Source organism: Mesoplodon densirostris, chromosome 16, assembly GCF_025265405.1.
Source record: "Mesoplodon densirostris isolate mMesDen1 chromosome 16, mMesDen1 primary haplotype, whole genome shotgun sequence".
NCBI lineage: Eukaryota > Metazoa > Chordata > Mammalia > Artiodactyla > Ziphiidae > Mesoplodon > Mesoplodon densirostris.
The window spans coordinates 48,155,780-48,170,310 of record NC_082676.1 but is presented as its reverse complement, the minus strand read 5'-3'; the positions used below and the strand labels follow the sequence as shown (position 1 = coordinate 48,170,310).

Below are 14,531 nucleotides of genomic sequence, written 5' to 3'. Positions count from 1 at the left end.
AACACTCAGAGGGTGGTTCCTGTGTTAACAGTCATTCACCTCTCTGTCTCTGTCTCTCTCAACCTTGCTTGCTGGCAAATTGCCTTCTTAGCTACTTTACGACAAACAGCCTAGGTTCTGCCTCCCATCTGTCAGCTAGCTTCACATTTCTCCCCAGAGTTTGATTTCTAGATACCAGTGCTGCTCGCCTTCTGATGACTTTCATGCCTCCTTCCTTTCTTAGCTCATTAGAAACTTCCTGCATGTAGCAGGCTGTGCGGCTCTCTGTAGATCGTAATGGAGGTCAACTGATGATAAAAGCTCTCAGCCAATGATAGGAGTCTTGCTCCCCAGCAAGACCAGCTGGTGGTTGTCATTCACAGGCGAGATAGTGAATCCTCTTGAGGAGCATCTTCCTTGGTCCACTTATCTGAATGGGCTGAAGTTCTCTAATTAGCTTTCATACCATCACCAAGAGTGTGTCCATTCAATATGGTTTGATTGAATCTCTCCGTGTGTTATTCCCTGATAGAGTGTCAGAGCTCAGTGCAATGTGCTTCTGGAAAATCCCTGCTCTGTTTGCTTTGCAGCAAATCAGAGGGTTGAGGCAAGCCACTCATGAGGGTCAGAATCCCGAATTGCCCTTTGGGGGAGAGGGGGAGGAAAGAGACGCTTATTTTCTTTTTTTAAATTTTAAGGTGTCTATTTATTCCTAGAGTTCAATTTTTTTGGCCAGTACTTTATTATGAAAAAAATTTCAAACCTACATCAGTGTTGAAATAATTTTACACTGGACACCCTTATAGTCTTGAATACTGTACCCAGATTCTACTATTAACAACTTACCTTTCTTGGATCAAGTCTGGCCATCCAGTCTCTCCCAGTCTCCACTTCCAGCTTCTTCTGCCTTCACAATCTGACCTTGGAATGGATGGTTTGCCATTTATCAGCTCATGATCGGGTACCCATTAGTCTACTCCCTGGGTTAGACTAAGGAACACCCAAGCAGCAACAGCCTGGACGAGGGGCTGCAAACATAATCATTACTGTCTTTTCCCATCCAACATCCGGGACCTCATGGAAGAACAGTTGTGCATTTGAGGTTCCATTGTCTAGACATGGCGTTGTCTCAACCCCCAAGTCTGCGGGTACAGTGAGGAGACTGGGCAAGGACATGCTATCCCCAAAGAAAAGTGCCACCCAAATAATGGTTCTCCTCAGTATGGCTCAGCCCCTGGGGTGCCCTATATGGTAATGGCACCTAGCTTTGGCCCACCCATCTGGACCTAATTCAGTGCTTCCCTGGTTTCTCTGCTGTCTCTGGATTCTCTGCTCCTGGTAATGTGGCTGAAGGGTTACATGAGAGCAACTTCCCCAAAGGTTAGAACATGGACAAATGGAGATGCTTGAGATGAGTTTAGGTGTTAGACATGGAGCCAACTACACTGAATCACCTGGTGAAATTATTTCCTCTTCCATCCTCTTTCAATGAGCTCAAGAGTAAAGTCTCATGTTGGTGTTAGTGAGCATTTAATACCTGTTCAACACTTTTCCTGACTTCTTTTTTTTTTTTTTAAAGAAAGAATGAGTAGGCTCTGGGCCCAGGGTTTTTGGTGTGCAAGAGGAAGTTGCCAGGAAAGAATAGAACATGAATGAGTGATTTTATTATCCATGTGAATATTTTTGCTGATTCCCTTAAGTTTAGGATTGATTTTTCATTTACAGTGGTGATTTGAAGTTTTCTTTTTAGATAAGTTTACTTCAATATAAACATGAGTTGGTTTAAAGAAAAACATTAAGTTTTATAATAGTAACATCTATATTAATAAGTTTTAGGTAATAACATTAATAACACAGGAGAGGGCAAAAATTGGGGTGGTGTATACATTTGGAATATATGATAGTTGGGTACCTAACTCTGCACAGAACCCCAGTCCATCCTCACCCCACCCCTTTGTTCCCATTTTCTCCTCTCTTTTAAGTCTCCCATTGAGAATCCCAAGAAGACCATCTGTGCTTCTGAGTTTGGGGAGAAGGGGGGAGGGGGAAGAAGGGCTGTTGGGCGTCAAAATCTCAACTCTGGTCCCCAGGTCACCACGATGCCAGAATACCTAAGGAAACGCTTTGGCGGCAACAGGATCCCCATCATCCTGGCTGTGCTCTACCTGTTTATCTACATCTTCACCAAGATCTCGGTAAGGTGGGGACACAGCCTGGTGAGAAGCTTAGCTGGTGGTGTCCCTCCCCATCCACTTTCTCCTCCTATTGAGGAAGCTTCTGGGAGGTTCAAGGAAGTTAGGAGGGGTGGGGGCAAAGGCTAAGCAGGGGCAGAGGAAGTACGGGAAAAAGGGAGCGGAAAGGACTCCTCCCCCTTCTCCTGCCAAAGCTTCTTCAGCAACACCTTGGGATGGTGCCCATCACTGAATGGGACTCGGAGAGCCCTCAGGTGGGTCTGTCATCTTCCTCCTGGGATCAGGCAGTTATCAACTATTAATCATATGTGCTGATGGCCCACTGAGCCTGCCCCACCCTGACGTTTGGATGGGCAGATCCTCTGGAAAGCAGCCAAGAGCAGATGCTTTGCAACCTCCAGTACGTGCTGCTCAGCCTGACTCACACTGACGCCCTCTTCTCTTCCATCTGGATCTGGGGAAAACCTTGTCCTATGTGGGGGAGGGGGGTGGGCAGAGGAATTCCATTCAATTCAAACAACAATAACTGCCTCTGTGCCAGCTCCAGATGTGAAAGTCAGAAGGACGATGCTCGCTCTCATTCTGGTGGGAAGCTACAGATGTGGGGAAACCTTCCCAAGGAAAGTTACATCTGAGGAGGATGTAGAGGGGATGTGGAGAAAGGGGGATTGGCATTCCAGAGGGCTGGACAGAAGAAGCAAACGCTTGGGGGCATGAACAAACATGACTTGTTAGGGAGACAGGGTGTATTGCAGTGTGTCTGGGAGCATGACGTGAGTAAAGGAAATGAGGTCAGGTGGCAGGCAAACCATGAAGGGCCTGGTATACAGCTCTAACTTATTTGGACATTATCTTGGGGGCAGTAGGGAGCTACTGAAGAGTTTTGATGAGGATGAGATGATCATGATGGTATTTGATAAAGGCTGCAGTGTGGAGGATGGAGAGTAGGCAGATCAGGAATAGAAGCAGGAAGACGACTGAGGCGCTTGTATTAGCCCAGTGAAGGGGTCTCAAACATAATCACCCGTAAGCCTCCCGTTTGAGACCCCTGATCTAGGAAGAGATGAAGAAAGGACATCATATGATGTTTCTGTGTTTGCCAGAATCAAGGCTACGGCCTGAGCCTGGGGAAACTGTGCTAAAACGTCCATTCATTCATTCACCTGTCAACTTCATGTCTCTCCAGGTAGACATGTATGCAGGTGCCATCTTCATTCAGCAGTCTTTGAACCTAAATCTGTACCTGGCCATAGTCGGGCTGCTGGCCATCACAGCTCTATACACTGTTGCAGGTACGACGGAACAAGGGGTGATTCTGGGAGAGGTGGTGGGCAGGGGCTGTGGGCCACCCTGTCTTTTCCTGGCTCATCTTCTGATGTTCCAGTGTGCTAAGACCATGTCTTCATGAACCCTCAGTCCATCATCCCATATAATATGATTTCTCTTGGTCATTGTCCAAAGGAAGAGGGATGCCTGATAGAAGGGAGGATTTTAAAAGGTACCACAACTGCATAAAGCTATTTTCCATTTATTTATTCAAGAACTATTCATTAGAACCTACTAACTGCTGAGCATGTGTATTCACACACACTATACAAAGCTAGACCATAAACCACTGCAATTCTGTAGCCTGAGGCCGGGGAGCCTCAACTTTCCCCCTCAGGCTTGCATCCAGAAGAGTGGCTGGTGGAGTGCAGCACCTGGACATGTATCTGCTTTTGAATATTCACCTTCTCATCTTCTGTTCCAGTTTCATCCTTCTCTGCCTCCTCTTGGTGTAATTCATTCCACAAATTATCTATATCTATCTATGTATCACCTACTATATGCCAGGCATTGTGCTAGGAAATGGGGCAATGCAGTGAACAAGATAGACTAAATCTTTTTTTTCTTTTTTTTTGGCCGTGCAGCTTGTGGGATCTTAGTTCCCCCACCAGGGATTGAACCCGGGCCCACGGCACTGAAAGTGCCCAGTCCTAACCACTGGACCACCAGGGAATTCCCATGACAGAAAAAATCTTTACTCCAAAGGAACTTACATTCTAGTGGGGATGAGGAGACAGACAATGAACAAGGGAGCCAATAAGTGATGTCAGAGTATACTGTTATAACAAGATGGGGAATAATGGTGGGAGGATTCTTTTCCCTCCAACGTTCAGGCAAGGCCTCTCTAAGGTGATATGTGGACCCGATTTAAATGAGATAAAGGGAAGACTCTGACATGAGAACCCATGTTGTTTGTTTGAGGAATAGCAAGGGGTCAGGGTGGCTGAAGCCGAGCGAGCACATGTGTTGAGGCTGTGTCCTGTCTAGCTGTGGAGGAGGCCACTCATACAAGTTGGAGTGACAGTGGTGATGCCAGCATCAGCTGTGCTGCAGCCCTGATGGAGTGGAGGAAAGGGCAGGCACTGGAGCCTCGAAGAAATCAGATGAGCCTGGATTTAGTCCCAAATGCCGTGGAACACCACTGGAGGCTCTAGACAGAAGAGTGACCAGTTCTCAGAAATACAAAAGCCCGCTGATGCAGAAAGATCTGGGCTGAGTTTTCAGTGCTAACAGAAGCCACGTGTCTGGGGCACAGGGAAAGGAAAGGTTTAGTCGCAATTGCCAATCTATCTCTCTGTTTCCTTGTTTGGGGGTGTCTCCCCCATTAGACTAGAAGCTCTGAGGAGACAGGCAACATGCTGTTTTGTTTGCCTCTGTATCCCTACCACGTAGAACTAGGTTGGGCGCTCACCAGATGTTTGGTGAGTGATTGAATAAAACACTAGATGCAGTGCCTGGTAAGTGATAAATGCCCAATAAACATTAGTATAGATACGTGGGTGGGTTTCAGTGGTACCAATCTTCAGGATCTCATCACATTCAGGCTGACTAATTGCCTGAGTGGGGCCAGCAGAGAATTGGGGCCAGATGCTAAGCCAGTTCTCTCACCATTTGTGAGATGACCCTGTTCCTGGGGCAAAGAAGGAGGAATCACAGAACAACACACCCACATGAATGTTTGTTTGGTTTTTTTAGTGTACTGTGACTTTACCCATGAGTAAATATGTTCATGTCAGATAAGTGTCCCTTCTCTGTAGGGAAAGAGGAAGGAGAAAAGGACAGGGAAGAGACTGGAAAGATTGTTTTGTCCAGATGCTGATGGATTTGCTACCATGATTGTCATTACAAAGATTGTTCTAGGTGGTGAGACCCATAAGAATCCACTTAGCAGGGGCCTCCCTGGTGGCGCAAGTGGTTGAGAGTCCGCCTGCCGATGCAGGGGATACGGGTTCGTGCCCCGGTCTGGGAGGATCCCATATGCCGCGGAGCGGCTGGGCCCGTGAGCCATGGCCGCTGAGCCTGCGCGTCCGGAGCCTGCGCGTCCGGAGCCTGTGCTCCGCGACGGGGGAGGCCACAACAGTGAGAGGCCCGCATACCGCAAAAAAAAAAAAAAAAAAGAATCCACTTAGGCCAACCACTGTGACCCTCTTTGGGAAGCCTGTTAGACTCTGACTACCTAGTACTCACATCCTCTTTCCAATGTTAAAATAAAGGTCTTCAGAGCTTGGGGACCATGGCCCAAGCATCACTTCCCATGTCAGTTAGAAGTTACTGTGTAACTAACCACCTACCCCCCAATAGGGAGTTAATGGTTTATTTCTGCCCACAATTCATTCTGTGTGTTGCCTGAGTGGTTTTTCTGCTGGTCTCACCTGGCTCGGTTGAATTATACTAGTTAGATGGTACCTGGAACAGCTGGGTGGAACAACATGGTCTCACTCAGGTGGCTGGTGTTTAACTTGGCTGTCAGCTGGGCTTTCCTTCCAGGTGGCCCATCATGCTCCATGAGGCTAGACTGGGCTTCTTAAAGAAGCATAGTGTTCTCGGGGCAACACAAGAACAAGAGCAGGAACTGCAGGCCTCTTGAGGACCAGACTTGGAGCTGCACAACATCACTTCTACCGTATCTATTGGTTAAAGCAAGTCATTCGGCCAAACCATATTTAAGAAGAAGAGAAGTCTTCACCTCAACATGAAAGGAGCAGCAAAGCCACATTACAAAATGGGCAGGAACCTGGGAAGGAGATATTGTGGCCATTTTTGCAAACAATCAACACTAGGAACTGTCCCCCATCAGGTCTTGAAATTCCAAGTTCCCTCTGCCACCCCGAGTAACTCCTCTCCACCAGAGTACCTGACCCTCACCTCAGTGCTCATTTTCCCACTAGGTGGCCTGGCTGCTGTGATCTACACGGATGCTCTACAGACTCTGATCATGCTTATAGGAGCGCTCACCCTGATGGGCTACAGTAAGTGGGGTCCCAGGGTCATTTGGGTGGATGACAGCACCTCTCTCAAGCATGGACATCTGCTTTCATCACTGTTTCAAACCCAGCTGGGGATTCCTGCTTGAGGCATGGTAATTTTAGCTGGAAGAGAACTGTGCATATCATGGAAACTTACTGTTTTTTAAGGAAAAGTTAATAGATCCTCCTATGTTGACATGGATAAATAATTAAATAAACAAATAAAAGGGGGCAAAAGGAAAACTCTTCCGTACAGGAAAATTCCAATTAATAAATGAAGACAGACTGAGGGAAATAGAATATCACTATTAGAACACCACAGTCATAATTGCTACAGACAAGATCCAATGATAAATGCTGAAGTCAGCGCATGAAAGTTTATGAAGAAATAAGATATTTGCTTGGTCTCAGAGTATCACGTCCAAAATATTTATTAATTACAAAGGGCAATATAGCCACTTTACACTGGAGAAACATGGCACGTGCCACTGTAAGTAAGCGATCAAGGCATATTAATTGATATTACAGAAATCAGACATACCAGTATGTAGCTCCTGATATGGTACACTGAGAAGGACAAGCATCACCTCTGTGCCATTCTTGCCAAAATATATAACCTCAACTTCATCGTAAATAAACATCAGGCAAACCCAAATTGACAGACATTTTACACACTACAATGAGCAGTGTTCTTCAAAAGTATCAAAGACATGAAAAATAAGGAAAGACTGAGGAACTACAGAGAAAGGAGGAAACATAAATAAACACAATGTGGGATCCTGGATTGGATCCCAGAAGAGAAAAAGAACATTAGTGGTGCAAATTGAACAGCCCATACTGTAGTTAATAGTAAGGCACCAATGTTGATTTCTTAGTTTCTGTAACTGTACTTTGCTTATGTAAGACAGTAACGCTAGGAGAAGGTGTATGGGAACTCTCTGTACTACTTACACAACTCTTCTGTATGTCTATAATTATCTCAAAATTAAAAGTTCATAAATGAATACCTATTAAAACACTTGTGATCCAGATGTTTTATCATTTAATGCTCATAACAACCCAATGATATCAGTATTATTTTTACCCCTTTTGTTGGATGAGAAAATTAAGGCACCAACTGTTAGCTCAAGGTCACAAAGCTAGAATTCAAAGCTAGGATTCAAACCCAGTCAGACTGACTTCAGATCTCATACCCTTCCTTCCCCATCATACTCCCTGGTGATAATAGTGGGGAGATAATGTGGTAGTAACTTTTGTGGGAAGAGTCTAAGAGCAGGAGTCAAAGACTATAGGCAGGAATTTTTACCTTAACATTGTGCCTTTCTGCACAGTTTGAATGTTTGCATGTGTCACTTTTACCTTTCAAACAAAAATTCATAGAATAATAAATTAGTTTCACAACAAGAACAGCAACAAGACTTGCTTATTATTAACTTTAACAGGAAATGTTTTGGACCGTCTGTAGAAGAAAAACATCACTGGTATATATAAAGAGGAAATACAAATGAGTAATAACTATATAAAGGGCACATGTCCAGCCTCACTAGATAAATGTTTGGTGTAGTTGCTATCATAAATAGCAAAACTTTGAACCTCCCAGTGCCACACAAATGACTCACAACACTTTCAGGTTTTAGAGGCAAGAGAGCCAAAAGATAGATCTTGACATTGTCTGTTATTGTTAGCCAAACTTCCTGATATTTCTCCCTAAAAGTATGGGGTCTCAATGAGGAAGTTCTATTACTTGATTCATTACAATCAGTCAGGAGAGAGATTACAGATCAACCTTCAACAACCTTCATCATTCTGCTATATGTAGTAGACTTTCTCCCAAGGTATCTGCAGGTTTTTAAGTGTGGAAAATTGATTGACCATATATGCATGGTTTTCTTTATTCCTTTCTTCCTTCCTTTCTTTCTTTCTTCCTTCCTTCCTTCTCTTCTTTCTTTCTTTCATTTTTTTTCATCATGAAGCTTACTTAAAATTTTTTTTAAATTTTTATTGGAGTATAGTTGATTTACAATGTTATGTTAGTTTCTGCTGTACAGCAAAGTCAATCAGTTATACATATACATATATCCACTCTTTTTTAGGTTCTTTTCCCATGTAGGTCATTATAGAGTATTGAGTAGAGTTCCCAGTACGGTCTTATTAGTTATCTATTTTATATATAGTAGTGTGTATATGTCAATCCCAATCTGCCGGTTTATCATGGTTTTATTTCTGCACTCTTAATTCTGTTCCATTGATCTATATGACTGTTTTTGTCCTAATATCATATTGTTCTGAATACTAGAGCTTCATAATATAGCTCAAAATCAGGAAATGTGATGCCTCCAACTTTGTTCTTCTTTCTCAAGATTGCTTTGGATACTCAGGGTCTTTCGTGGTTCCATGTGAATGTTAGGATTCTTTTTTTCTATTTCTGTGAAAAATGCCATTGGAATTTTGATAGGGATTGCATTGCATCTGTAGATCACATTGAGTAGTATGGACATTTTAACAATATTAATCTTTCAGTCCATTAACACAGAATATCTGTCCATTTATTTGTGTCTTCTTCAATTTCTTTCATCACTTTATTTATATCAATAGTTTTCAATGTACAGATCTTTCACCTTCACGAGTATAACTGTGCTATTATGCTTTTATTTAGTTATATATTGTTTATTTTCTCAACAAAACTCAAGGATTATAGTTAAGAAAATTAAACTTTATACAATTTTTCAGGTGGCACACATAAAACAACATAAGGTGAAAAGCATTAAACAGAGGGAAAAGTAATTTTATATTGAAAAAAAGCAAACTTACAATGAAGATATAACTTTTATGTATTAAATAACTTTGCAGCAAGATTCACAAAGCAAAAGTTGTTATAAATAAAATAAATTGATAGAAACCAAAATAGTACCAAAAATTTTAACACATGACAGAACAAGAAGCTAAAACATAAATAAGCTTTTGGAAGTTATAATTATATAAATGAATAAACATTCTCATAATAGTGAGTATACCTTTTCCCCAGCATCATAGAACCATCTACAAAAATGAATCATTGAAAAACTAACTAAATTTTGCAAAAATATTCATGTAAATATTGTTCAGATTATATTATTTTACCTATACAAAACAAAAAAATTTCAATTCTCTAGGGCAAAGTATAAATTTAAAAAATCTAATTACTTAGAAAAGCAGTCTCCTTAATAATGGTGCTTGGTCAAAGAGGAAATAAAAACTGCAATTACAGACTTTAGAAAAGATGATGAGCACATTATATTTCACACCTAATGGTGAAATCAAAGCTGTACTCCTAGAAAAACATTTACATTCATGAATATGAAAGTCCAATCCAGTGAATTAGAAAAAACTACAGAATGAATTACTCCCATATCTATTTATTTGAAAAGAACCAGAAAATACAGTGGGAAATCAAATAAAGGAAAATGGAGAAAAACAAGGCAGTATAATCAGGAATGAGAAAAGGAACTAAAAACACAGAGAGAAAAATTTAGATTATAAGAATATAATTTACAAAGCTACATGAAAACTCGCTTAAAATCCATGTTTTTCTAGGAAAATTTTAGTTACTAAATTTGACTCAAGAGGTAGGAAACTGTAATGGAAATTAATAGAGATTAGCATATTTGTTTTAAAAACACATTCAAAAAGAGGCACCAAGAAAACTAGAAGCCATACCATTAGAATGAAAAAAAAGAGTGCTATCTCATTATTTATGTAATAAAAAATAAAACTCATAAAATATACACACAGGAAAAAAAGACAAAATTCTTATTATCTGTAGATGACTGATTATCTAGGGAAAACACAACAAAAAAACAAGAGAAACTGAAAAACTAACCTAAAATGGAGCTTATTAAAGTGACTGAAATCAAGATCCCCCACTCTCCTTTATACCAAGAGGATTCCAAATTTCATTTGGTACCCTGATGTCTCCTACATGGGTGCTACTCAGACTGTGGTCCATGGACCAGCAGCATCAGTGTCAACTGGGAGCCCATTAGAAGGGCAGAATCTCAGGCACCACTGCAGACTTGCTGAATCAGGATACGCTTTTTAAGGTTCCCAGGTGATTTGTGTGTACATTAAAGTTTACGATGCTCTGCCTACTTTATTTTCACCCATCCTGGGGTGATTCTTTTCTCAGCCTTTCTACCTGCTATTATCTATATGTATGTGCTTTACACACTCAAATGGGCAGGTCCAATTATTAATAAAACCTCCCTCTCTCCCACTACCACAAAATAATTTTTCAGGGAAAAAAAAGCATGACAAAAATTTATCATCACAATATTTTTCCCCCAGTAGCCACTGTTCACCACAACCTTCAGCAAAGACAAGCCAGGCTGCAGGTTACATATCATTCCTACTCAAGTGGTAACACCAACCCCTTCTCTTCCATACCAAAAAACAAAGAAACAAACAAAAAATGAAACAAAAAAACAAAAATAAAACACAAGAAAAAAACGAAACAACAACAACAAAACACAACCTTCCAGAACATAATCCAGTGAGAGCAATGTTATTTTGGGGATAACCTTGAATCTGTTCAATTAATGAAAAGAAGCAAATTATCTGCAAATTGCAGTGCTTTATTATTTTTTAAGGACAACACACATTTGTGCCAGATGCTGTGCATTTTATGTGCGTTATCTCACTTAGTCTTTCTCCAGCCCTATGAGGTTGGTGCTACATTATCCCCACCTGCAGATGAGGAAACCGAATCTCAGACAGGGAAGTGACTTGCTCAAGGCCATAAGTTACTTGGATCACTCTTGTGATACCATGAATTGAGAGTAGCTGAGAAGTTCAGAGGTGAAAGAATGTTTCCTTAAGGCAGGCTTTCTTAACCTGGACAGAAGTCACGGGTTTTGTGAATCTTGGATGGGAAAGAAATTCATCTCTATTTTCATATTAGCATCTTTCAATTATTAGTGTAGGCAACAAACCACAGGAATATTTGCAATATCTGTGACTTTGATACCAAAACATACCCCCCAAGGTTTTTATCCAAATGTTTTTACAGTTGCTTCTGATGTATTGAAACACTGTGTCCATGGTTATTTTAAAACTAAATTGTTATTTGACCCACTGTGGGGTCTTTCTACTTAATGGAGCAAATAAATAAATTACTACATCAGAGTTTTTATGGTTTGATGGGTGCCTTCAACATATTTGGTTTCCTTTACAATCTATGTATTTTGTATTGTATATTTAGAAATATTATTCTGAGAAGCAATCCATGGTCACTACCAAAGGCATGAAAGAAAAAAAAAAGGCGAAGAATCTTTAAGCCAACTAACTTTCCTTGGTATCTCTGTTCTAAGTAGGATTTCACCAATCTCCAACCATCCCCTCATGAGTTGCTGTGGTCAGTCTGAGTTCCTGGCAAATTTGGGTTTCCTCTGAATACTAGGTTTTGCTGCAGTTGGCGGGTTGGAAGGCCTGGAAGAGAAATACTTCTTGGCTGTGGCCAGCAACCGGAGTGAGAACAGCAGCTGCGGGCTGCCCCGGGAAGATGCCTTCCATATTTTCCGAGACCCACTGACATCTGATCTCCCGTGGCCTGGGATCCTATTTGGAATGTCCATCCCATCCCTCTGGTACTGGTGCACCGATCAGGTACAGGGCAGCAGGCTGAGCAAGCTGCTCTCTGGGACGCTTCCTTCCTTGGAGTACCTGGAGGCTGGGTTTTTTTCTCCCGCTATCTGTTCTCTTATTTGCGTTTCTCCCCAAACGTCCTTGAGAACTTCTTTCTCTCTACTGCTCTACATGTTATCTTCTTAGTCTTGCTCATGTCGCAGCAAATCCAAAGCTGCTGATATTTGCAAAGGGGAAAGCTTGATACATCCTGCTGGATGTCTGGAAAGATCCAGTAAGCAAAAGAGATGAAACATTTTAAAGAGAGGTTAAAACTGGAATTGGTATTATTTGCTCCACAAATACTCACTAGGTGTCCTCTATGTGCCAGCCACTTGGAAATCACAAGTAAACAAATCAAACAGGCTCTCGGAGCTCACCTTCTTCTGGTGGAGGTAGACAGGCAATAAATAAATTATGGGGAATGTTAAAAGGTGATAACTGTCATTAAAACAAACAAACAAGCGGGGGGGAGGGTGGGGGGGAAATGGAGGGTGTGGGAGTGTCATCTAAAATAGAGTGATTAGGGGAGTCATGGTTGAGAAGTGACCTCTGAGCTAAGGAGAGTGAGTGGGCTTTGGTGATTGTTGGGGAAGAGAGTTTTAGGCAGAGGGACCCGCCAAAGCAAAGCCCTTAAAGCAAATATATAACTGGTGTGAAAAAAGAAATTAGAAAAGCAAAAGGCACTGTGGTGTGTATAATAAGCCCTTTTGTGTTAAAAGGTGGGTGGGGGGGATAGAATCCATATTTGCATTTGCTTGTATGTGCTGAAGGAAACTCCGGATGGATGTATATAAAACTAAGAGCAGTTACCTGTGGGCAGGGAGGTGGGCAGATGTGCCAGGATGGATGGGAGCCATTTCACTGCACACCTGTTTATACTTTCTCAGGTTTCAAACCCTGTGAATATATCATCTTTTGAAATGGTTTTTTCCATTACATTAATGATCAGAGATCTGTGTGCCATTTTGGAAGCCCTATTTCATATTCAGGGCTGATGAGACTTTAAATAAAATAATGATCATGGAGTCGGACCACTGAATTGATGGAGGGGACACTGCAGAGAGTGAATCCAGGTCACCCCAAGGGTCAGAACTCCTGAGTGAAGAGCTAGAAACCAAGAGCTAGAGATGGGTGTAATACTTTCCCTTTAAGAGAGAGCACCCCTCCTCTTCGTTAGCAAATCTCAGGCTGGAGAGACCCTGGGAGACAGCTCAGACGGAGGCTAACAGCCTGAGCTTTAACCTTAACAGACCTGGAATCAAGTTCAGGTGGCATAACTTTGGGACACCGTCTAAGATCTCTGAGCCTCTGTTTCCTCATTAGTGGAGTTACTAATAATTGTGAAAAAGGGGAGCATTAGGGATTTGCTCATAGTCCTTTTTGTTCCAGGGGCATTTAATAAACTGTTTAAAACATTTACAGGGGCTTCCCTGGTGGTGCAGTGGTTGAGAGTCCGCTTGCCAAGGCAGGGGACACGGGTTCGTGCCCCGGTCTGGGAAGATCCCACATGCCGCGGAGCGACTGGGCCCGTGAGCCATGGCCGCTGAGCCTGCGCATCCGGAGCCTGTGCTCCACAACGGGAGAGGCCACAACAGTGAGAGGCCCGCGTACTGCAAAAAAAAAAAAAAAAAAATTTACATTTTTGCTATGGTTTTATGCTACTGCTCTTGACATGGCTCAACAGCTTATATTTTTTAATCCATACAAATATTTCCTTGAGATGCCTCACACCCTTACTAGCTGGGATTCCAGTGGGCAACCCCTGAAGCCCACCTCCAACCCACCTCGCATTGTTCAAGAGCCTGGGACTTAATTAATCCGGGATGACTTGATCTTCTTCCAAATGGCAGGCAGGGCCAGAGGGCCCAGAAACCCAAGCCCTCCTTGGACCCCATGACTTCTGGTTTTGTGGCTGCTGAGCTGACTTCCGTTGAGTCCAAAGACTGTGTTAGTCCCTTGTGCTGGTGCTGCCCTATGTAGCTCATTTCAGAGCAGGAGAAAGACAAAGCAGCATTCACTGTTCACTGATTGGGGGTGTGTTCCTAATCTTCCTGGGCAGAGACGGAAGAGGTAAATCACAATCGATAATCGTAATGACACAAACATTGATTGATGCTGGACCATTTACCAGTAACTGATCTAAGCATTTCCTATATGTTAACTCATTGATTTTCATAACATTCCTATGAGTCATGCTCCATTACTTGGGTCCGGGGGTTGTCATACGGGGCGACACCCTCTTCCCAGGGCTTGTGGGGTTTTGAGCAGCGCAACTCTCTTAAAACTTACTCAGCTGTCTCAAATTCACATCTGGCGGTTCTGCTTCATGGGAATAAAAGCCAGCATTCTTTTCAGTCACAGCTTTGGATCTCCTGTCGAAAGGGCGTGGTTTTCCAAAGCTCTAAAT

At 42.4% G+C, this 14,531-nt stretch overlaps 1 protein-coding gene across 6 annotated transcripts in view; it reads left to right on the top strand.

Moving 5' to 3' along the window:
- The window catches only part of SLC5A11 (solute carrier family 5 member 11), a 44,765-nt gene that overhangs the window by 16,890 nt on the left and 13,344 nt on the right, over positions 1-14,531 (top strand). For 2 of the 6 annotated variants that reach the window (XM_060120072.1, XM_060120077.1), the window contains 4 exons: positions 2,070-2,174; positions 3,358-3,463; positions 6,386-6,466; positions 11,898-12,103. In XM_060120072.1, coding sequence (XP_059976055.1) covers positions 2,070-2,174; positions 3,358-3,463; positions 6,386-6,466; positions 11,898-12,103 — 498 coding nt within the window. The remainder of the gene's footprint in view (positions 1-2,069; positions 2,175-3,357; positions 3,464-6,385; positions 6,467-11,897; positions 12,104-14,531) is intronic. The other 4 variants (XM_060120076.1, XM_060120074.1, XM_060120073.1 and 1 more) reach the window with 3 other exon arrangements.